This window comes from Lynx canadensis, chromosome A1 (assembly GCF_007474595.2).
Source record: "Lynx canadensis isolate LIC74 chromosome A1, mLynCan4.pri.v2, whole genome shotgun sequence".
In the NCBI taxonomy this organism is placed as follows: Eukaryota; Metazoa; Chordata; class Mammalia; order Carnivora; family Felidae; genus Lynx; species Lynx canadensis.
The window spans coordinates 9,910,905-9,936,050 of record NC_044303.2 but is presented as its reverse complement, the minus strand read 5'-3'; the positions used below and the strand labels follow the sequence as shown (position 1 = coordinate 9,936,050).

The window sequence follows — 25,146 nt, the reverse complement described above, 5'->3', positions numbered from 1 at the left end:
CACTGGTTGAAGGCTGGGGGTGGGGAGAAACGGTATCCTATAGGAATTTTAAAAAGGCCCATGTGGCTGGAGCCTGATGAACGAGGGGATGGAGGGAGGAGGAACAGTGAGGAGGTAAGCAAGGGCTATGGCAGTCTTGCAGGACCTTGTGAGCAAAGAGAAGGAACTGAAACTTGGATTTCATTCCAAGTGCAATGCAGGGAGCCTGGGTGGCTCAGTGGATTAAGCATCTGACTTCAGCGCAGGTCATGATCTCACGGTTCATGAGTTCAAGTCCCTACCACCCTGAACGCGCCCGATCTCGTCTGATCTCGGAAGCTAAGCAGGGTCGGGCCTGGTTAGTACTTGGATGGGAGTTCAAGTCCCACATCAAGTGAACTCATGCCCCCCTTCTCGTGAGCTCCAGCCCTGCTTCGGGTGAACACGAGCCCCACTTTGGGTGAACACAAGCCCCACTTCCCGTGAACATGAGCCCCACTTCAGGTGAGTCCTGTTTCTCTCTTTCTCTCTCTCCCTGTCTCTCTCTCTCTCTCTCTGCCCCTCACTCACTTGTGCCTTCTCTCTCTCTCTCTCTCTCTCTCTCTCTCAAAAACAAAATCAAAACAAAATACAATGCAAAGCCAGTGAAATAAAGCAGTGGAATAATATCCAATTTAGATTCATAAAAATTATCATATATCATACTTGACTCCTCCCTCCCCAAACTTCACCAGAATGATAGCAGATTAGAGGTTACCATATTTTTAGAAGCTGGAGACCAAATACAGATGTGGCAACTGAATTAGCAAAGTAGAGGAAGCTAAAACTAAGTGATTGCCGAAAGGAATAACAAATCAGTGAGCTAATCCACATTGTAGACCCCCAATAGGCTTCTGTAACAGGAACAGGGTAAGGCAGGTACTGAGGCTCAGGCTGAAAACAAGCAGCTTGGGTGAAAGCTTGTATACAGCATGGTTGAGTTCCTGCACAATCTTCTTAACCTCATGCAGTCATTTGGTGATCCTTTCCTAACCAGAAATTTATTAGGTGTAAAACTGAATGAGAGAAGCTCAGGAGATTCCAGGACACGAGGCACAGTAGAAGGTGGGGTAGTGAGATGAACAGGAAAAAGAAGGGCTCAGTAAGTGTTGCATGGGAAGCAGGAAGATCCCAGTTTCCTCCCCAATCCTGCTCTCAGAAGGCCAACAGCCAAGGGTTTCTCTCTCTGGAGAAACTGACCTATAAATATGGGTATTTGGGGGTTTCCCAACAGAAAGAGAGCTTATCACCTAACCACCTAAATCAAGTACCTGCTAATAAGCCCCATCTCTGTATGCAGTTTCCAATCAGATTTGTGTATCTCCCTTGTAGGTTTTGCGAACCTTAGAGATTAATGTTTTGCCTACACTCACTTAAAAAGAGAGTCCAAAGAATTAAAAGAACTTTTATTAGCATCATAGTAAATCTGCCTCTGCCCTCTTGTAAGTATGAACAGAAAACCAAATTTTCATTAGACCATTAAAACACTCAGAAAATAGAGACAATGCAAGGAATAGACGAAAAGGTTGAAAATTAAGTGTATCACAAACATCCTAAAATTTATAAGAGAATTACTGCATATATAAAACAAGAACAGAATGCTGTTTTAAAAAATAATCATAACAATCAGACCATAATAGACCATAATAATCAGAGTTCTATATATTGCAGTAAATAAAACTTATTAATTTTACTATTCAAATAAAAAAATCAGAGAGAAGAAGAAAGCTAGTGAATTAAAAATCCAATAGAAGAGCTAGATTAAAAACTAAAGAAATTTTCAAGTTAGCAAAACAAAAATACAAAGATACTAGGAGAGAAAAGATGAGAAAATTGGAGGATCAGTCCAACTAATAGGAGTCCCAGAAGAGAACAGAGAAAAGAGATGGGAGAAATGTGGGAAGAGACATGCAGGAAACAATGTCCAGAATTGAAGGACATGACTCTAGCTTCTAGGGCCCCTAATTGTCCAATATAATCAATGACAAAAGATTCTCACTAATGCATACAGTTGTGAAATTCAGAATGTCAGGAATAAAGAAAAGATCTTAAGAGCTGCCAGGAAAAAAAATATATATGAGAGGGTCAGGAATCAAAATGGCATCAGTCTTGTACAAAGAAATCCTGGATGCTAGAAGATATTTGGAGGAATGCTTTCTGAGGGAAAATGATTATCAACCTAAAATTTTATATCCAGCCAAACTATCAGACAAGTTTAAGGAATTAAAAAGGACATTTCCAAATAGGGCAGAACGCACTCAAAAAACTTCCTCCCGTGCACTCTTTCTTAGGAACGTACTGAAAGATGTCCTTCGGCAAAACTAGGGAGAAGGGATAAGAAAGAGGAAGAGGAAACAAGATTCAATGCAGGCAGAGGCCAAAGTCATTCCTAGAATGATGAGAAAGGAAGTCGCAGTGCAAGGTGGGGCAGCAAAGCTACACAACAACCAGTCTGGATTAGAAGAGAATGATGAAGGGTGTCAAGCAGAACATCTCTGGGAAAAACAGAAGTGATAGAGTGTTTGAAACTGTGTTTGGAAAAAAGTCTTGAAATGTATGTGATAAAGAATTTGGCAAAAATTAGTGACAGGTCCATAGAAAACTAAGCATATGAATAAAAAGTCAATTATTAACTCTGGTAAAAAAAAAAAAAAAAAAAAAGAAAACAAAAAGGAAAGGAAACAATTATAAAATACTACCTAGCTCAGCAATGAATGTTTACATAATCATAATATATCATATCAGTATCACAATATAAACATTAGCAATTGAATCAAACAAGAATTTGTAATATAATTATAGAGAGAATGGATGGAAGGGGAGTGAGAAAGAGTTACAGGAGAGCCAAATCCTCAACCACTATAACAGGAAGTCAATAACAAGGTCTAAAATTGATGAACCAAAGATAAAGGTATATGCATATTATTTTAAAATATGGAGTATCACATAAGAACCACTGAAAGGATTGAATTGATCACCAATGGGGAGTAGGGTCAAAGAACTGCTATTACTTTGTAATAAGCCATTAGGTTACTATTTGATTTAGATGTACGCATGCATTAGTTTAATAAAAGTTTTAATTTTTCAAAATAGCAATAATTGGAAATGGCATGTTGAACTTGACCTCTTCATCTTTGCAGGGCTGTTTCATCCTCGCTTTCCAGGCCCAGAAAGCCTTTCCTGGCTTCCCCTTCCCAACTTCAGGCTAGATGTCCCACTGTGTGCACCCATGGCACCCAGAATTTCCCATATGATACACCTTTTCATATGTGACCTTTTGTTTGCTAAATTGCCTCTTTCTGTGTCTGTATTGTGAGTTCCTTAAGGAAAGAGACTGCATCTGTGCTGTTCCCCACTGCAACTCCAGGGCACAACATATCACCAGAGAGAAAATGAACATGTTTACCTTTTGCTGTGTCTACAAAGTCTCTTCTAGTACTAGAAATAAACTGATTTGCTATCGCCTTCCTAACCTCTTCCTTTGTAGCAGCGATTTTCCAAGGGAGGTGGCTCTTTATTGATGCTGTTGATTGGCCCTGAGGCAACGTCCAGAGAAAGAAATCCTATTAATACAAACACAATTTTCAAGAAAAGCGATATAGGTTCACCTAATGGAATGAAGATTATGTGTGTTTGTGGGTATATATTCTTCTGGGTCCTCTACACCCACTTACCACACTGCAGTGTGTGCAGAGTCCAAAGAGTGTGCCTCCAACCAGAAATCTCCAGCTGAGACCAGAGGAGAGACCCACGTGAGTTCTTGACCTGGCTTTAAATGCCCAAGGAGCAGACAGTCTCAGGCTTCAAGAGACACCCTGCCTCCCATGCAGAGTTCTCAGAAGCAGCCTGTAAGAGGGGGAGGGCAGGCGCTCTCTCCTCTTTGCCCCCAAAGAGATTTTATGATTATGAAACTTGAAGCCTCCAGCACCTCTTTCCATCTACCCACTCTCATGGCCTTGCTTCCTATTTCCTTGAGAAAACTGAAGCCATCTGATGAGAACCTCCAAACACTGCCCGGCACGTCACCACATCTGCACTCATTACGCTGTGATGGGAGACCACTGTGTTTAGCCTACTCTGGCACGTGACCCTCCCCTCCCCCCCAATTCTCACTTGTCTCTTGCAACTTCCATTTCTCCCTCTCTTTGGGGACATGGCTGTCCAAGCTTGCCTTCATTTCTCTTATCTTAAAAACGCCCCCTTCACTCTACTTCCCTTCTAGTTACTTAGATATTTCCCAATTTCCCTTCGCAGGAAACCCCCCAAAATAATTACATACATTGACCGTCCCCAAATTTGTCTTTTACGTGTCTTTTCATCTTCAGGGTCCCTCTCCATCCCCTTCTTTCCCTTATAATCTATTGAAGAAACCAAGCCATTTGATGTAGAGAGATTCCCACGCTCTGGATTTTGTTGAATGCATACTCATTGTGCAGTTTAACAAGTTCCTCTGTCCCCTGTATTTCCTACAATTGGCAGAGACTGACTTACTCTCAGGATAGATCCCTCTGACGAGACTGCAAGTGGTATGTGACAAGGAGGATTACAACATATAGTTGTTTCTCTTTGTGTGAGGTTACCAGCTGTTGATGCTCAATGCCTAGATTAATGGATGAAAGGGGGTGATAGTCTATCAGTTCTTTTTCATGTGTAAGCTAGAATATGTTTATAACGAGACATTTTCCCTCATCTACCATTTAGCTTACCAGGGGCATAGTTCATATAGGGAAGGCACGGGGTGGGGGAGCTTGATCATTTTCCTTCCATCAGTTTCTAAAATAATGAATTGATCTCTTATCATCCTCTTAAAGTGGCCCCATTTTTTTTTAACAGAACTCACAGATTTAAGCATATTTGATGTGTCTCAATCTATTGCATATGTTATCCTTATTGAAGCTCAAATTACCTTTGAGCCTGTGGGCACCTCTTTAATTTTGATATAGCTCTAGTCTTTTTTTTTTTTTTTCTTTCTATGTAGTTCCAGACTCATCTTGCACATTTCCCACCCCAGATCTGGACTCGGCCAGTTCTCCCAGGAGCCCTCTGTCTCACACTGATCAAGCATTCTTCTAACCACAACTACTCCTGTCAAGGCAACCCACGAACTCCATTCCATGCATGCCAACGACCAAGTCTATCCTCGACTTCCTTGACCTTGACAGTGATCAGTCCTTTTTCCTTCATTTTCTTCACTTGGTTTTCAGCACAACACGCTCTGTTGGGCTTTCTCCTTCACAACTGACTGCCCCTTCTCAGTCCATTTTGCTGCTTCTTCCACTGACTGCTTGTTAGTGAAATGCCCCAAGACTCAGTCCTTGAACCTCTTCTCTTTTCTAGCTTGATCATCTCATCCAGTCTCATTTGTTTCAAATACATAGGATGACTCCCATTTATCTTTGGCTTAGACCCTCTCCCTCAACACAGATCCCTATGGTCCAACGTCCTTCTTCTGTCGATCTCCAGTTGGAAGCTTGCTAGGACACTTCTAATTTCACATTCCCACAACCGAACCCCTGAGCGTCCCCCTGAGTCTTGAATATTCTACCTTTCAGTTAATGGCCACTCTATCCTTGCCACTGTTTCAATCTAAATCCCTGGAGTCATTCTTGGTGCATCTCTTTGCTTCACACCCCACATTCTTTGCATCGGGAAACCTTATTTACCTATGAAATATATTTAGAAGCAGACCAGTTCTTCCAATCACACATAACACCCTAGTCTGAGCCATCATCGTTTATCTCCTGGATTATTGCAGTAGCCTCTTAGCCAGTATCTCGGCTTCCACCTTTACTCTCTTATAGTCTACTCTTGGCCAGGGCGACCTGTTAAAGCATAATCATGTGACCCCCTCTTCTCAAAACTCAGCAGTGGCTCCTCCTTATTTCAGAGTAATAGTTATACTCTGCAATGGCCTATAGGACTCTACACAATTTACAACCCCCCCACACACATCTACCCCTCACCCCCTTCCAACGCACCTCCCCTTTGTTTTCTGTCCTCACTTCCTTCTTCTCTCCAGCTGCCTGGATTGCCTTGAATTCCTGAACATCAGCCACGCTCCTGCCTCAAGGCTTTGCCTTTGAAAGGGTGAGAGGTTCTCACCCGAGATTTCAGCATGACTTTTTCTCTCACCTCCCTCAAATCTCAATTTGCATGTCACCATCTAAATGACACCTCCCTAAATTACCCCCACATAAAATTGCAAACCCTTCCCCCACCACTCCACTCTGGATCCGCCTTACCCTGATCAATTTTTTCCCCATAGAATTATCACTTTCTAAACTTTTATGGTGCATTACAGTTTGCCTGAGTGTTATATTTATCATCAGCTGTCCGTCTCCCCCTACTAAAGTGTAAGCTCCATGAAGACAGGGGTTTTTTTTCTCATTTTCTTCACTGCTACATCCCAGACCTGGAAGAGTGCCTGACATATAAGGCACTCGGGAAATATTCGTTTCTTAAATGAATGAATAAAAGGTGGCACATATAACCATCCACTGCCTGAGGTCTTTGCCCTGCCAGTCATTGCTAAACCCAGGTAAACTGGTTTTTTCCAATATCCTGAATGGGAACTGCAGTCACCCTTGACCTCCGGTGGGACACTCCATAGATAGCAGAGATAATTTACACGGTGATGGATCTCTCTTGTATCTCTTTCCCAGGCATTGATGATACCACCTCCTTCAGGCTTTCCTCTGGGGCTGCTCCTTGGTCTCCATTTACGGCTTCTTTCTTTGACCTGCACCTCAAACCTGGGGATTCCCCAGGGCTTCATCAGCCGGACATATCTTTATGCTCCACACGTTCATCCTCATAATACTAGTCACTCTGACGCATCACTATACACATGCAAGCCTTGCCCGCAAAAGGGGCCAGCGACAGAAACGGCTGCAGGGTCCTGTGATCACTAGTCAAGCCCTGACCCACCTCCAGCCCGTGTTCTGCCTGACTGCCCACACCCGGATGCATCACAATTGCTGCCAATATATCATCAGGCCCCTGTTTCCCACCACGGTTTCCTTGAAGGAGCTCCAACCCACCAATCTGTATTTTAACTCCCAGGGCAATCGCTTTTGTGGCAGATCCTCTCTGTTGGCAGAGAGGGAGCACCTTGCCAGTCTCATCCTAGTTCAGGTCCTGAGCCACAGTCGCAACTGTTCAACAGAAACAAATAAATGGCAGATAGAGAGGCCTCCGCAGAGTAAATAATGCAGCACACCCTCATTCAGGTCGATTGGAAGAGACTTGATGGCTGGAGGGGCTACGCCCGGTGTGAAACCTCATTGGTTGAAAGCGTACAGGGCAGCCGCCCCCACTACAGCTCATTGGCTCCGAGTGCCCAGGACCACCTACCGCTCTAGCTCTCATTGGCTGGGAGCCTTCAATAACACCTAAAGAAAACAAATGCTTTGTGTGTGTATATATGTATACATACACAGTATAATATTGTAACTGACTGCTTTACATTAATTTTAAAATCTTACGGCAAATATTTAAGAGGTAAATTCATTATAATGAATGGGTTCCAGGAGGAAATGGGGTGTTAAATGGGATGTGTGTATGTCCTGATGATTCCCAAGTCTACATCTATAGCTCACCTCTTCCACACGAACCCCAGACCGATACATTCAACTGCCTGTTGGACATATTTTCAACCAACGTGTCTTCAACCGAGTTCACATTTCCCCTATGCCCTTTCCCACCCAACCTGGTCCTCACCCATGCCTGCTCAGTAAACAGCAGGAGTGTCCACTCAGCCATGCAACTCAAAACCAGAAACATCATCCTTCATTCTTTCCCCTTCCTTGCCATTTATATTCTTTCAGTCATCAAATCCTACCCTTTCCACCACCTTATTACCTAATGAATACATCCCGGGGGGTACCATTCCGGGGGGCATCCAAATAAATGAAACTCTTTACTACAACTGAGCATATGGTGGGAGAAGGGTACCCAGTGCCCAGAAGACAGAGGGAGGGTCAGTTACTTCCACCTATAGGAGAAGGGAATTAGAGATAGCTCTCTTTAAGCTGAGCCTTGGTGAATGTATGAATGTCCTTGGTGGACACGAGAAGGGATTCTAGGTAGAGTAAACAAAATGACAAAAGATCTGGCAGTTTGAGGACGCATAATACGAAACACAAATGTTTGCGAGTGCCAGTTGATAGCACTATTGACAATAGGCAAAAGGTGGAAACAGCCCAATGTCCAGCAATGGCTAAATGAATGAAGAAACTGTGGTATACACATACTATAGAATACTATTCAACCATAAAAGGGAACCATAAAAAGGAATGAAGTACCGATTGATGCTACAATGCGGATGAACCTTGAAAGCATTACACGAAATGAAGAAGCCAGATGTGAAAGGTCACATGTTCTCTGATTCCCAATAAAAAGTATCCAGAATACGTCATCCACAGAGATAGAAAGTAGATTGTTACTTACCAGAGGCTAGGGAAGAGGGAAACAGGAAATAATTTTATTTGTTTTTAATGTTTATGTATTTTAAGAGAGAGAAAGAGCACAAGAGGGAGAGGGGCAGAGAGAGAGAGAGAGAGAGAGAGAGAGACGGGGGGCAGAGAGAATCCCAAGCAGGCTCCAGACTGCCAGCGCAGAGTCTGATAACAGGGCTTGATCTCACGAACTGTAAGATCATGACCTGACCCGAAATCAAGAACCAGACGCTTAACCGACCTAACCACCCAGGCGCCCCAGGAATTAATTTCTTAAAGGGTAGGGGGTTTCCTTTTGAGACGATGAAAATGTTTTGGAATAAGATAAAGGTGGTAGTTGCAGGACATTATGAATGTATTGTCAATGAATTGTTCATTTTTAAAAAGTTAATGGTATGCCCTGTGAATTTCGTTTCAATTAAAAAAAATTTTTTTTAATTAAAACAATTTTTTTTCAAGGTTTATTCATCTTTGAGAGACAGAAAGAGACAGAGTGCAAGCAGTAGAGAGGCAGAGAGGGAGGAAGACACAGGGTCTGAAGCAGGCTCCAGGCTCTGAGCTGTCAGCACAGAGCCTGACGCGGGGCTCGAAGTCATGAACCGTAAGATCATGACCTGAGCTAAAGTCAGACGCTCAACCAACTAAGCCACCCAGACATCCCTAAATTTTAAAAAATGTTTTGAAAACTTGGAGAGATAAGGGAGAAGGAGTTATAAATGAGAGAAGGTGGGGGAAAAAATAGTATAAGAAGGACCATGACTGTAGATGAGGATCTTTGGAAATATTCAAACTCTTGTTCTTACGGAGTACTGATACAGCATTAAATTCAACAGTTATGTAGATATCATCTTACTTGACTGGGGCGAGGTATTTGGCTCCTGACTCCTCTTGAAGTCCCGGTTTTGATCCAGTCTTCTTTAGAACATGATTTCCAAACATACTCATCGTTGTACTGTGTCTGATTGGGAATAGGGTCACTAAGAGAATAGGTATATCCTAGTCTTCTGATACCCTTTCGACTACAAGAAAAGATAGCGAAAATCAGAATAAGGGATTAAATGCCAAATCACACAGCAATGCACAGGTCAAATAATTTTCCTTATTACATTTTTTTTTTTTTTAAAGATTGGCTCAAGGAAGACTTGATGCCAGAAAGAATTTAATTTCCAGATTCCCTTGAAAGGAAACAATCCCATATCTTAGGACGGCTCTTCACAAAAGTACTGGAGGCCTAAAATGGAATTTAAAAGATCAATCTGAAATTCATTAATTTTTTTAATTAAAAATACTTCTTAAAGAGCTAGGTACTCTCCTGTATAAATAACACTTCAATGTAATCAAATACTTGTTGAAGAAATGTTTCTCTCTATGCATGTATTCCTTCCGGTTAATAAAAGGAAGGTAGATAAGAACGGGACATCACTGGTCTGCAAGGCTGTAATGAAACCAAGCATCCAGGCAACGATCAGCATTTGTACTCACAGTTCAAGAAGAGGGTCCACCAGCTATCATGTTCCCTAGATGGACATACACAACACCTATTAAATATTTTTGCCGAAATACCCAGCTTGAATTAGATGAAGTCTTTGGTATATTAGATTATAGGAAATGCATAAAAAGAGGAATATTTTAAATAACACTGTGGAGATGAAATCAGAAAAATCCAGAATTCTCAGGAAAAAAAAAAAATGAAATTCTCGGAAAAAAAAAAAAGAAAGGAACCTATAGATTAAACGAGGCAAAAAACATAATAACCAAGTGCAATGTGTAGAACTTATTTGAATTTAATTTCTAACCAACTTGTTTTTTTTTTTTTAATTGTGAGACATCAGGGGGAAATTTGATTGCCGATTGGCCATTTGATATTAAGGAATTATTTTTTAGCCGACACAATGGTATTGTAGCATATGATTTTATTATTATTTTTTAATGTTTTATTTTATTTTAGAGAGAGAGAGAGAGAGAGAGAGAGAGAAAGTGGGGGAGGGTCAGAGAGAGGGAGACACAGAATCCGAAGCAGACTCCAGGCTCCGAGCTGTCGGCACAGAGCCCGACGCGGGGCTCGAACTCACGGACCACGAGATCATGACCTGAGCCGAAGTCAGATAGTTAACCGACTGACCCACCCCAGCGCCCCTATATCGTAGCATACTTTTAAAGAGTCCTTATCTTTTGGAGATATATAAGAATAATACTTAGAATTAAAATGATAGAATGCCTGGAATTTGCTTCAACATTATGAAGGCTGGGTGGAAGGTATTGTCTGGGTATTGATTATTGTAGCTGGATACTGGCTGGGGATTCGTTGTATGTTCTTTTGTGTACGTCTAAAATGTCTCATATTGGCTTTTTAAAAAAAGAAGACTGGGTTAGATTCAGGTCCTATCTATAAGAAACCAAACGTCTGGGAAGTGGGATACATCTGGATGACGAACCAGTTTACTAGTTATTAAGATGGGTGGGCTCAGGTAGGACTGTGGTCCTAATGAAGTAATCAAAGGCATGACGATTTTCCAAAGGCAACACAGCACAATCGGCTTGAAAGGAATTGATTTTCAGATCTCCATCTCCCAGTGTAATCTTCCTTAACGTGTCTCTGCCTGAAAGCAAACCCGCGTCGCTACCCAAGTGCTTCTGTCCCACACCTTTCTCTCTCCCCTAGGTCATGGCAGGATCTTAGGAAGGTTCGGTATGCCTCTGGGTCTAAGCCTTCAACAGTGAGAGGGGTGTGGTTCCAAGGAAGCCACCTTGTAATCCAAGTTCCATGCCCTTACCTTGGGCTCACGAGGATTTCTGAAGGGGTGGAGGTTGGGGGTGCTCTAACCAGGGCAAATGCTCTGTTGGGGGGGGGGGGGTTCTGGTTTTAGGTACATTGTGCCCTGCTTTGGCTAAGAGCAGTGTCTAGCTTCTCATTTCCTAATAATTACAAAACGTTCGTCCCTTTGGGGAGAAGCCTCTGAGGAGAGAGCAGAGAATATAGAATGCTTTGAATGGTTCTTCTCCCCACCTATTTAAACATTTTTTTTTTCAGGTTTTTAAAAAAAAAAATCCCGAAGACATGTCATTAGCTAGAAAGAAAAGCATCTCTGAGCAGGGGAAGCAGGACAGGGTGATGATGCTGATTCTTTTAAACACAACTGGAATCTTTTCTGAGACTACCAAATTTTTAAGGATGCACATAAAAATGTTGTCACGTTTTCCTTCAGATTTCCATCATTCAATAAGGTACTCAAATCTTGGGGTTTTTTTTGTTTTTTTTTTTTTTTTAATTTTTTTTTTCAACGTTTATTTATTTTTGGGACAGAGAGAGACACAGCATGAACGGGGGAGGGGCAGAGAGAGAGGGAGACACAGAATCGGAAACAGGGTCCAGGCTCTGAGCCATCAGCCCAGAGCCCGACGCGGGGCTCGAACTCACGGACCGCGAGATCCTGACCTGGCTGAAGTCGGACGCTTAACCGACTGCGCCACCCAGGCGCCCCAAGTCTTGTTTTTTTTTTTTAAGCCAAACATGCGATGAAATATTTAATCCAGTCCAGCCAGTCCTCGTCTCATTCTACATTGTAAAATATTTAACGATACACGGAAATATAGGCTGGCTGGCCAGACCAATTGATTTTCAGCATATAGAACTTTCTCCTTCATTAAATGCATAGTGGATGTTTGATTTGTATCTATAGGAGAAGATGGATGTTAGCTGAATCTATTGTGGCGATCATTTCACAACGTATGGAAGCCAAGCCATCACCCGTGGTGTGCCGCACGGGTTCAATCTATACAGTGATGTGTGTTCATTATTCCTCAATAGAACTGGAAAAAATATTAAACAAGTTCCTTCCATGTGAAAGAGTAACTGATGTGATTTAATAGCCATTTGTTAAGACATAGACTTTCAGGATACTTAGAAAATGAGATGGGGAAAAACTCAGTAACTGGAAGACATATCATCTAATCATTTGCTTTCAATAAACTCCAAGGAGTTCCCAGCCAGGTTGTCAGCTGCTCAATCGTTAACAAAAATCACCTTGTCATTTCTGGCACTTAACTCAGAGAGAGTTCAAAGTCTTGAATGGCAGTGCCACACCCAACTCCTTTCGTTCACGGCTACTTATTCACGTGAACAAGACTGGTTAACATTAGCATCTATAAATTGAAAAATAAACAGCAGAAGCAGAAAAAAAAAATGGACGCTGAATGCAGTCTCACTCCCAAAATAGTAACACTTCAAACAGGATACATAAACTAATTGCAAACAGAACAGTCACGTTTATCTCGTTAAGATACAATTCCAAAAAATTTCCTTCTTGTGTTTAGTGACTATTAACACCGGTAAAGTATTTATTGCTTTGAGCCATCGTGTACTAAAAATAATTGTTATAACTCAGTACTTAGGGTCACATAATATGTTTAAAAATTAATTTCAATTAATATACTAAAATAGTTTCAAAGAAGCATAATGGGGCGATCAATAAATTGCTTTCAAACACAAAATATATGATAGCAGGGTAAAATTCTACGGAGGAAGTGGAGAGGAATAAAAGTTCAAGAAGCAAAAGGAATGAAATAAATTGTCTACTGTCTGGTGTATTTTTTAAAAAGATCATAGAAAGTATCAATTTGCTAAGGTGTTTAGATTACTCATTGGCTATATTTTTTAATGACTTAATAGTTTTATCTTAAAATGTCAATGTCTAGGATGGGCTATACATTTTATCTTCTTCAATTATTTTAATTTACGATGAAAACTTTCCTGTGAACTTTAAAAATATGCGAATTTGAAGACCACTGACCTAGACTCCATTAGTACCCATTTGTTTTTTGGCTCTTATCCCAAATGTTTCTTCCTCAGACAACTGTTACTGTCTGGGAAGCTGGCATGATCATTACCATCAGATGATAAATCTCCCAGTTAGGGGACATAATGTAACTCAGTGGGATAGCCACTGAGGAGTCTTACAGCCCTGTAGTTTGTGAAAGTCTATCAGAGATTACCCTGGGGGGCGGGAATGAATGAAAAATTTTGAGTTACTTCTCCATGCTGGTCACTGTACTAGTGTTTTCTTCTGTCATCAGAACCACCACCTGAGGCAGGAATCATTATTCCTACTTTGCCAACCATAAAGCTGAGCCACAGCTTGTCACCTGCCGAAGGTAGCAGAGATAAGAAGGGGTAGAGCAAAGAGCGGAGGTCAGAGCCCATTTCTGCCTGACTCCTCAGCCGTGGTCTTGCCCACGATCCATTTGACTTCTCAGCAACTTGAACTTGTAAGGTGCCAGGATCCTCTTTATTGGAAACAATTCACAGAGTAAACACAGGCCGGTGAAGCGTCTCCATGCTGGTTTCCCACCCACCCGGGATGCAATGAACGGTAACGAGGCTTTCCCGATCCCGCTCTCACTCACCCACCAATGAGTTTAAAGAGGCAGCCGGCGGACAGAAATTCCCACCCCGCACAATTCAGGTGGAAATGGGAGACGCTGAAAGGCCACTTAGGAAGCAGTGAGTGGAGGAGTGAAGGTAAGGGTGAGTGGGTCACGGCCTTCCAGCTTCCAAGATGAGTGTTGATGATCAAGTGCTAACAATTCTTCATCCATCCAGTTACTGAATCGTCATTGCCTACTACATACCAGGTAATGAATGCAATGCCTGCTCCGTGTTTTTGAGTAGCACAATTCTGTTAACCTACACACTGGCTCTATTGCCCTGACCCGCAGTGACTTTATGAAGGATCCATGTGTCTCTCTCCTTAGTTCTCCTGTAGGAGGTCTGGATATGGTCCGAAGGGGGGAAAGCCTGTCTGGTGCTTGGAGGAGCACTGTGCGCGCAACAGGTTCTACCTGAGTGCACCTTTCTAAACCTTCTCTGATGACTGCTTTCTGTTGGTTTGGGACTCCGAATAATAGAACACAGGTGAACAGACGAAGGTGAGTCCATCAACCTGACACAAATCGGGATCTACCGAATTAAAGCAGGCACCGCTCCCGTCTTGGGCGTGAATGCAGTCCTCGTTGTGGTCGCGTAGGAATCCCAGGTGGCCTCGCCTGGCAAAGGGATGACAAAACGGTTTGAAATGTGGCAAACCTGAATACTTCCATCATGTGCCATCTTCATAATTAAAATAATTTTTCAGGAGAAAAAAATTGGGGATAGTAATTTAAAGTCTAAAGGAATAGGGGCGCCTGGGTGGCTCAGTCGGTTAAGCATCCGACTTCGGCTCAGGTCATGATCTCACGGCCCGTGAGTTTGAGCCCCGCGTCAGGCTCTGTGCTGACCGCTCAGAGCCTGCAGCCTGTTTCGGATTCTGTGTCTCCCTCTCTCTCTCCCCCTCCCCTGTTCATGCTCTGTCTCTCTCTGTCTCAAAAATAAATAAACGTTGAGAAAAAAAAAGAATTTAAGCAATGCGTAAAAATATAAAACAGAAAGTTCGATGGAAGTTCTATCCCCTTAAGATGCCCACTGTGACTTTAGTGACCAACTTCTCATGAACCCTATTAGATAAACCTATATGCACACGAAATGATTTTGCACAAAGGGGCTCACCTCCGGTTTTATTCTGGGCGCCTTCCCCGTGCTCCCTCCTCCTCCTCAGCCCTCCTCCCAGACCATGTTAACAATTGTGCTGGTTTCTTTCCACGCTTTTACGTCTGCTGATACAATGATACAGAGATTTATATATGCATATATAAGGACGTTGACATATTGGGTTTTAGTTTCCACCATCTTGTTTTACCAAACTGGGCTCATACTACACAAAGTGTCCTTTTCTTCTGTCTGTCACTGAACAGTGTCATCTGGGGCAGCTCTGATGCGTTCTCTGCCGCGACTGTGCAGGATTCTGCAGCATGCGTGATATTTCAATCTGCATAAGCAGGTGGATTCAACAAGAGAGGGAGCATAGCTGGAGGAGACCAGCCCAAAGGCTAAATAAAGCCTGGGGCACACCAATGTCAAGAGGTTGGGGAAGACTGAGAAAAGCAGTCAGTGAGGGCAGAGGACATCAGGGGCCACAGGAAGGAGGGCTTTCCACGAGGCGGTGGGGGAGGGATCGCCTATGGCAACTGCTGTCGGCTGGGTCCAGACGACTGAGGATAGAGAATTAACCATCAGGCACCTGCTAGCAACAGGCTTTGACTGCCCCAGCCTCCCACTGTCCACAAAGCACCACGACCTTTCTTGGGAATACAGATTTTAAATTTAACTCCGACATTTTCTCATTCTTCCTATCTAGGCAATTAACCTGGTTACATCTCACTAGAACCTGGGTCCAAAGGGTCCCCTTTACTATTTGAATAACCTGCTGTCCGGGGTCTAGGGCCTCACGGCAGGAAACCTGTAGCCACCTAACTGCCTGTGTATCTTCCCACTCCTGTATCCCGAATACAATCGCTATGCTTTTCTCAAATACGTCTGCAGTTTCCAAATAGCTTTACAATCTATATGCACCGCCTGGCCTGTAGGGCCCTGACGGAACATTTCATTCGTGCTGCCTCTATACTTCTGTTTCCTCTCCCATCTCCCAGGCAGGTCTTGTTTCTAATTTAACAGGCCCTTTGGGGGAGCCAGGCAGCTGGACCTGCTCCTCCGTGACTGTTCCCCACTGCCCTCCCACGGGTTGAGACTCCCCTCCGCCCGCTCCCCCGGATCTCACAAAAGCCTGAGCCCCGCAGGCTACGCTCTGTGCCTCCGTTTACACACACGCTGCGGGTGTGCGCGCCCCGAGCCCACGCGCCTCCGAGAAATGACGTCATGCTCTGACACCGGCTCGTTAGTGGGAGTCACTTCATGCTTCGAAGCATTTTGTTCCAACTGCGGCATTAAATGTTCTTTGTTCAGGGAGTTCCAAGTATGGACAAGTAAGTGGGAAGAAATTGGGAGGCAGTGCGGCTCTTAAAAGAAACCTCCATGGAACCTGATTTGAACTTCGGAGTGTGACGCTTGCAGGGCTCAGGAAGGATCCTCTCTGCACAGAGCCCACGCACCATTTCCCCCTCTTTTTCCTAAAGCAAACAACACTGACCCAGGCCAGACCAATTTCCTGTTAAGCCCAAATATACCTCAAACACCCTGACAACACAGCGCCGGGGTAACATCTCCCAACTGATCACACGGGCAGGCCAGAACACCTCTGGCTGCCGCTGTCTGCGGCCTTTCCTCTTTCTGAGGACAGGCTGGGTGCTGGCCGCCTTCTGTCGCCAAGATCCTATTCTGGGAGGCATCGGGGGCAGGAGAGGCCATGCCTGGCTGCCTCTAGGACCTGAGACCGAGCGGACCCCCCACTCCCTAATGCTAATCCGCCTGGATGACCAACATGACGAGATGTGCACTCAATTTCCAGGACATCTTTCTTCAATTCTTTTTGTCTAACGGTTTTCCGTACTAAAAGTCTCTAGGTCAGGTCTGCGTCGACGCTTTTTATTTCCATTGACAAAGCTCCTGGAAATAAAATGCTATTAGAATTAACCCTCTTTGTTAACAGCAGCAGTAACTTAAAAATCTATAATCCGAATGTTCTAAAAACGTCTTTGCAAGCCATGTGCCACTGCTTTCTTTTACGCTTATTCTTGCTAAGTATCCCAGTGTCTTTCCCTCTCTGTGTCCACCCGTCCCATGATTCTGTCTTCCTCTTTCTACCTCTCTCATTTTCTGTTCATCCTACAGGCAAGGCTTGAGCCCCTCCCATGGACCATGGAGACCACAGGCTCTAGGCCACAGAGACCCTGTCCTGGCCTTGGGGAGCTCACAGGTGAGGAGAGGAAAGAGAAAATAGCCAACGAGCACTTTAAGTGGGGTGCTGTGCTGTGTGCCGTGGGAGCCCCCAGGAAGGCGCAGTTCTTTCTGGTTGGATGAGAGAAGGGGCATCGAGGGTGGATCGGGGAGAGACTTCATAGAACAGGTGGCATCTGAGCCGGGACTTAAAGCAGGGGTTTGACCGCGATTACAGGAGGACGCGGAGGGAAGCATTCTTCAGAGAAAGCAGCGCGAGGTATGAAAAGTCTGAAGCGGCCCGATGTGAGTGAAGCAGGGGAAGAAATGGTCAACGCCAGGCCAGCGAGGCCTTGTTTGCCTTGCTGCCCCCTTGAACTCACCACCCCTGGAGGTATTCACAATGACGAAAATGCATTAGGAGGTTTTGAAAACAGTATAAAACAGTAACGAACATGTGCGTATTCTGTTACGCTTTACAAAGTGTTTCCACGGGTGGAATCTTGTTTCATCCTTACCATAGCCTGCTGGGTGGGCAAGTATGAACAGTACCTGGTGATTCAACGTTTTCCTAGTTGTCGGGAGGATTAAAGGGGAGGGTAAATTCAAGCATTTAACGTAGGCTGAACAGAGACCCAAAAGATAGGTCCACGTCCTAACCCCCAGAACCCGCGAGTGGTACCACATAAGGGTAAAGGGCCTTTGCAGGTGCAGTTAAGGATCTTGGGATGAGGAGATCGTGCTGGATTATCAGTGGGCCCCAGGTGCAATTTCATCATCCTTATGGGAGGCAGAGGGAGACTCGACCCGGAAGAGGCGGGGATGTGACCGTGGAGGCGCACGCCGCGGTGATGAGGCCACGAGTCGAGAATGCCACCAGCTCCCAGAAAACACAAGAAGCAAGGAAGGCTTCTGCCCCAGAGCTACCGGCGCAGCACAGCCCTTGATTTGGGGCTTCGGGCCTCCAGAATAAATCTCCTTGGTTTCAAGCCACCAGTTCCTGGTTATTTATGGCAGTCCCTCAAAGTGATGCAGCACTTACAAGCCCACATAGAGTAACAGTTCAACAGCAAGTAGTCCGTGGCAGTCATTGTCAACCTCTCATCTTATTTTTGGACCAAAGCCAGGCAGTGTGACACATCAGTCCCCCACCTTTTGGAGCGTGACACTTTTAGCAGTGGAAGATCGAGTGGCACAGAGTGCCCGTTAGAGCCCCAAGACTGGGCGTGAAGAATGAAACTCACCCACAGGAAGGGGAACTTGGGGGGCAGAATCAATGAGCCCCCGTGATCAAACTGAGGTGTCAGCCAAGCCGCCCTCCCATGTACCGTGGGCAGCTGGCACCCTCCTAACTGAGCCTGCAAAGTCGAGTGGACAACGAGTGTAATTTTCTACGTGTTAGATCAAGGCCCTTCTGTGACACCCAAATGAACTATCCGGTAGACAGTTGCATACTTTGGTTTGAAAATTAGGGGGAACACTGGAGTGAGAGGTAAGATTAGAAAGCCGGTGGGGCATTTCTGTAGACTTGAAGCCCTTGGCAGGACACGGCCACGACAGAGGATGTGAACCAAGGAGGAGAGAATCTTGGAGGATTCCCACATTCCCCAGACTGGAAGGGGGAGGGGAGACAGCGAAAGAAACCAAGAGGAGTGACTAGAAAGAGAGATTCAAAAGGAATGCGGTTCCTGTCTCTCTCTTTTTTTTTTTTTTTTTTTTGCCTTGTCATCATATAGAAACAGAATGTTCTCAATATGTTTTTTACAGGTTAAGTATTTTCATTTTCCGTCCTTAATTTACAAAGGGATGAATGGAATGGAATGAAAATACGCATTTCATTCATTCTGGTGGGTCTACGATTCCAGGGAATGCGCCATTGAACAGTTCCCACTGCTCTGTAGCCACTGTGGAACCGCAATTACCCAGCGAGGCGGCTACGGTGGGTTATTATTGCCATGAAAAAGGCCAGGATGCGGCTGAGTACCTGGGAATCACTCTCCCTCCACTGACACAGAGGCGGGCTTTGTAAACCTGCTGCATTTGCACGCACAATTAGCATTAAAAGCTCTACCCGGGTTCATGCGGAATCGCTTTGAAAGAAAAATCAGCAAAGGTCGCGGAGAAGTGGCAGCTAAACGCCCAGGTGCCAGCCTGGCTACGACCACGCAGGGGTAAGGTGCCTCTGCACATCTACTTGCGGGGTCCTTTCCCTGCCTTCGGGCACCTCCCCGCGTTCTGTGCACTTCCCCACATCCTGCACGGGGGTCAGGTCTCCGCTGGGTCCCCTGTCTTCAGAGCGTCCGACCTCCGTTCCTTCTTTGTCTTTGACTTTGGGATCCTGGAAAGGCACTATTCCTTCTTTTTGCTGTCCCCTCCTAGGCACTTTGGGGGAGTGTTTGAAAGCACCTGAGAGGTTTAGGGAGAGGTTTGGCAGAAACGGGACCAAGGGCTGTAAAAGGGCAAGATCATGAACATCTCATTCTCTCTGACTCCCAGACTCTCCATGAAGGGAGTCCCACCCGTAAGAGGGAGGCAAAGACCCCTGCAGACCAAAGCAGCCTTTGCTCGGTGTACCCCATTCCCAGGGAAAAGCCTCGCCCCCCCCCCCCCGCCGGTAGGGTCCGCAGCCTTACTTGGCTGAACCTGGTGGCCTCCTTGAAAGGGGCACGCAGCCTCCAGCCCAGGCGGTGCCATTCTTGCTGGAAAGAGGCCACCGCGATGCCCTCTGTTCCAGCTGGACTGGGTGCTGTGGTTGGAGCTAGGCTGCATTGTGACGCGTCGCCATGGAGACATGGGTCACTTCCTGCAGCTCAGCTGGGGGCCGACAGGTGCTGGAGGGAGGCTGGGCTCTTCATCAGGAGGGCCGGGGCACCGGGCGGGGAAAGCAAGGAGATGTGTTTCCAGTAATGTGGCTACTTACTTTTGTGTATTTGTATAGTTCTTGCAATGAGCTTTCCTGAGCATGGTCTTATTTGGGGAGTGGAGCCAAAAGAGGAGTAAGCTGAAGATTTTCAACTGCAAATTTTCTTTTTTTAAGTTTTTAATTTTTTGTTAGTTTATTTATTTTTGAGAGAGAGACAGAGACAGAGCATGAGCGGGGCAGGGGCAGAGAGAGAGGGAGACACAGAATCCGAAGCAGGCTCCAGGCTCTGAGCTGTCAGCACAGAGCCCGCCCGACACGGGGCTTGAACCCATGAACTGGGAGATCACGACCTGAGCCCAAGTCTGATGCTCAACCAACTGAGCCACCCAGGCGCCCCAACTGCAAATTTTCATCCACGCATAACTGTCAACTTAAGTGACTGTGGGCAAAATTGTCATAGATCTTTGCATTAAGTAGGAAACAAGAGTGGGGAAGGATGTGAGCTGACACCTTTCTCCTCACTGGGGTTCCTGGCACAAAACTTTGCACTTTGTGATTGCCAATTTAATTGTCCTTCTATCCCCACAAGACAAAACTGTGTCTCTCACCCCAGAGTTTTCCCAGAATGTGGAGGGACTTTTATCCTCATGTTCTTGGCAACCACCTTGGTAGTTTGACACATAGTAGGGGCTTAGTAAAACTGAATGCCTCCAGGCTAGGACACAGCTATTAGCCACCTGGCTGCAAAGAAAAGACAGGAAGTGCACATTGGAGACTGTTGGCAACATATTTAGAAGGCAATCTACAACAATCCCTTCTCTGCAAAGGGGTTATTCAAAAGTCAGACCTCTGTTGGCGGTGATATCTACAAAAAGGGAAATTATCAAAGGACACAGAAAAAGCATCAAAGTAAGCATCCCAAGTGCATATGCGAGGTATTGCTTAAAAATCAAGATCCCAAGTAGAATTTTCGGAGAGGATTCCTATCCGTTTTGCATTCCTAATGCATTTTACACTTTCAAATTTTACATCAATGAATGGTGGTGGGAACACATAGAAGGTATAGAGTTCTGTCGATGTTATTAAAAGGAATGAGTCTAAATTAGGATTTAGTAGTGGCATCTAAATGAAGAAAATAACACCCAATAACAGATTACTGTCTGAAAATGGCAGAGTTAATTAGCATAGCATAATTTAAGAAAAATATATTTTTTTTAAACAGAGCAGGGAGTCTATAGAATTTTGAAAGTGAATTCGTATTAATATCTTACATTTGTCTCATCTTAGGCAAGCTGTGAAATTGTGGCCTACGCACCGAATCAAGAGCTGGAAGAAATCTTTGCACTTTCTACCTGGGGGGCTTTGGGATCAAGCAGATTCTTCTCTGAGCCCCAGTTTATCTTTAAAATGAGTATAGCAGTACCTACCTCACTGGGATGGAAAGATGAGTAACTCCAACAATAATTTATAAGTTCTAAAGCCGTGTAAACCTAAGGTACTGCTCTTTTGTCTCACTGCTATTCTGAGCTGCCTTCTTTTTTGGTCTTGCGGTTCTGCTTCAGAATGGATTTTTGGTACAAGTCCATTTTATCGCGAGCAGTATAGCACTATTCCTGCCCTTGAATTCGGGTTGCTTGAGGTAACCCCTTTCAATGATTAAGTTGATTCTTTTTTCCTTGGCCTCTTTCCCTTCACAAACACGGACTGTGCACTGAAAATGAGCTGGAGGGTGACATTAAGGGGCCCTGGATACCATGGGAGCTTAGGGAGCTTGTCCTAGAACTGGAAATGCCTGAGCTGGGTTCTCAGCTCAATGGGAGACAGGAGACGGGAGAGGGAGGAGAGCTGCCACAAGGGGGAGAAGGGGCCCAGGAGGCAGGGGACAGCGTGGGATTGTCACACAGTAAAGAGTGAAGAGAGAGCTAAGAGACACTGGAGGACAAGGCCCTGCAGGCCTTCTACAGTTTTCCGTCATGAATTTATTGTTCTTCTTAGCTTGCACACCTGTCTTCTTTTATAAAACTGGATGCCCCTTGAAAGCAAGGGCTTCGGGAGTGCCTGGGTGGCTCAGTCGGTTAAACGTCTGACGGTTTGTGAGTTCAAGCCTGGCATCCGGATCAGTGCTGGGAGCCTGGAACCTGCTTGGGAGTCTGTGTCTCCCTCTCTCTCTGCCCCTCCCCCGCTTTTGCTCTGTCTCTGTCTCTCAAAAATAAATATTTTTTAAAAATTTAAAAAAAGAAAAAGGAAGAAGGCAAGGGCTGTGCTTGGGCTTCCCCCCGCCCCCCCGAAACATGAGAAGAATTCATTGGAGTTAAGTTAAAGCAACAGGGTGAAGAGATCAGATCAGAAGTTTACATAAATCCTGAAGAAGAGGGAAGATTATCCATATCACCTACCAGAATAAGTTCATCATTCGGAAATTAAGACATCCAGGTTACTAATACGCCTTTTACAGAGTTTCAAATTGATCTAAAACAATATTATATTGAATGGGTTAAATGTTACGCGGTTGTTTCCAATTCAAATTATTATAATGAATTTCTTTCTGTGCACGAATGAGCACACACACACACACACACACACAGAGGAACCTGCTGTTAAAGCAGCAGAGAGACGGGTGGGTGGCAGAGGGAGGGGACAGCAAGTATAGAACACCCAGCTTTGGGCTGTGAAGGAGAAGGAAGTCTCCAGCTGGAGGAGAGGGAGTGTGTCAGGTGGACAGTTAACGTTCCAACGAGAGATGAGTAACCAAGTTCACGGGCCGTGGGTAAGAAGCAGGGAGAGAGATGGCACTTGCCGCTGTGGAGAGAGCGCATGGGCTCAGACCTGGAGAAGATGTCTATGCCCCTCCTCGAACTGAGCGTGCCCACCTACAGCTGGGCATCTTGCGAGAACACGGATTCTGAGTAAGTCAGTCAGGCGGGGCCTGAGGTTCTGCTTTTCTAACAAGACCCCCGGATGATTCATAAAGTTTGAGATGGGCAGAGCTAGAGCCGAGTCCTAAACCCAGCAGACTCTGCATCACCCAGGAGCTTGTTAGAAACGCAGACCAGGGCGCCGGGGTGGCTCAGTTGGTTAAGCTTCCTTCCGACTCTTGGTTTCAGCTCAGGTCATGATCTCACGGGTCTGTGAGACGGAGCCCCGAGTTGGGCTCCATGCTCATAGTTTGGAGCCTGCTTGGGATTCTCTCCCTCTCCCCTTGCCCCTCGCTCCCCCACCCCCCACAAGCATCAGCGTGTCCAGTGCACATGAGCTTCTCTCTCTCTCTCTCTCTCAAAATAAATACATAAACTGAAAAAAAAAAGAAATTAAAACATGTAGACCTCCTGAATGAGTCCACAGCTTGACAAGACCTCCAAGAGATTCCCAGGCACATTCAAGTTTGAGAAGCTCTGCTCCAGGAAACGTGACAGCGGTCACAGTGGTGTCTCCTGAACAAGACAGACGATGGGAAATAGTTGATGGGAGAATTCAAAGAGCAAGCCAGCAAAGGATGTGTAAAAGATTTGACAGGGGGCTGCTTCCAAAAGCCCAGAAGAGGTCACAGATGATCTCCAGTGTTACCCAAGTACTTTGGATATGGATACACTGAGTGAAGTTCCTCGCCCGGGTTGATATATTTGGGCAAAACTCTTTCTGTTATGTAGTTTGCAATGCTTTTAGTCAAGGGTCTTCATGTTAAAAAAAGAAAGAAGAAAAGAGACTAAAGTGGCTGAGTAGCTCAGTGGGTTAAATGTTTGACTCTTGGTTTCAGCTCAGGTCATGATCTCATGGTTCATGAGTTTGAGCCCCGAGTTGGGCTCTGCACTGACAGCCTACTTGGGATTCTCTCTCTCTCTCTCTCTCTCTCTCTCTCTCTCTGCCCCTCCTTCACTTGTGCTCTCTCTCTCTCTCAAAATAAGTAAGTAAACTTTAAAAAAAAAAAAAGAATATTGCTTTTGCTCCTTTGTTTTAGCTTATCGATTAACTCATAAAACATTTTCTCAGTGTCTGTGATGGAGTCTATGTGATTCAGGTTCTCAAAAGAAAAAAACCAATAGAATGTGTGTGTGTGTGTGTGTGTGTGTGTGTGCACGCGCACGTGTGGATAGAGAAAGAGATTTATTTTAAGGAATTGGCTCACAGAGCTGTGCAGCCTAACAAGTCCAAAATCTGCAAAGGAAGCTGGCAGGTGGGTGGCCCAGGGCAGAGCCCATGTTGCCATTCAAGTTTGAAGGCCACCTGTGCAGACCCCTCTCTTGCTCAAGGGAGGTCAGTCTTTTGTTCCACTCAGGACTTCCACTGATGGGAGAGCCCCACTGACATTGTAGAGGGCATTCTGCTTTACTTAAAGTCCACCGATTTCAATGTTGGTCTCATCAAAAATACTTAACTAGAAATATCCAGAATAATGTTCAGACCAAATATCTGGACACCATGGCCCAGCCAAATTGACACATAAAATTAGCCCTCACTGACCTAGATCTTTCTGACGTCTACTTAATTCATATCTGTCACTCAGAGGGGGTGTTGTTAAGCGGTCGAGAATGATAGCTATCACTTTATTGAAAGATCCAGAAAAGAAAATTCTATAATGTTCTCGATTTTATTAAGACAGTCCAACCTAAGGGAGCAGATTCTAAACTCTGCTTCTAATGTGCCACTCAACAAACTTACTGACATTTTATTCACATAGAGCCAGAGCAGCGATTTCAGACTGTTGATTCTATCAAAACCTTGTCAGTCCAGTGTGGACGTCACCTCCCTCCTGGGCCAGCTCTGCTGTCCCTGATTCTTGTGTTTTCCTCTCCTCTGAACTCTGAAGAGGTTAAGTGGGCCAGGCCAGTCATTGGGTAATTACTAATGCTCCACACTGTCAGTCCTTTCAAGTGTATTCAAGTAGTGAATATCAAGTGTGAACACTCCTTTTAAATCTGTTATACCAGCATTTACCCATCCAAATGAATGTTCTCTTCTTCAAAGTAATAATTCATTCTAATGACACTGCCATTGCTTAAAGCATTTTTGAAATTCTTTAGAAACTCCCTTCAGAACTAGATGCAATATTCTTTTGAATTTCTTAAATAGGGGCATAACTTGGCTCTTTGAAGATAGATTGGGATTTG

The 25,146-nt window shown here is 44.7% G+C and overlaps 1 protein-coding gene across 1 annotated transcript in view; it reads right to left on the bottom strand.

The window, feature by feature from the left end:
- Positions 1 to 19,917, bottom strand: part of TEX26 (testis expressed 26) — a 31,070-nt gene extending 11,153 nt beyond the window's left edge. The window contains exons 1-4 of the mRNA XM_030308840.1: positions 19,812 to 19,917; positions 14,435 to 14,516; positions 9,328 to 9,493; positions 3,425 to 3,581 (exon numbers count right to left, since the gene is read on the bottom strand). Of these exons, the coding sequence (XP_030164700.1) occupies positions 3,425 to 3,581; positions 9,328 to 9,493; positions 14,435 to 14,516; positions 19,812 to 19,872 (466 nt within the window). The 5' untranslated portion in view covers positions 19,873 to 19,917. The remainder of the gene's footprint in view (positions 1 to 3,424; positions 3,582 to 9,327; positions 9,494 to 14,434; positions 14,517 to 19,811) is intronic.
- Between the last annotated feature and the right edge of the window lie 5,229 nt (positions 19,918 to 25,146).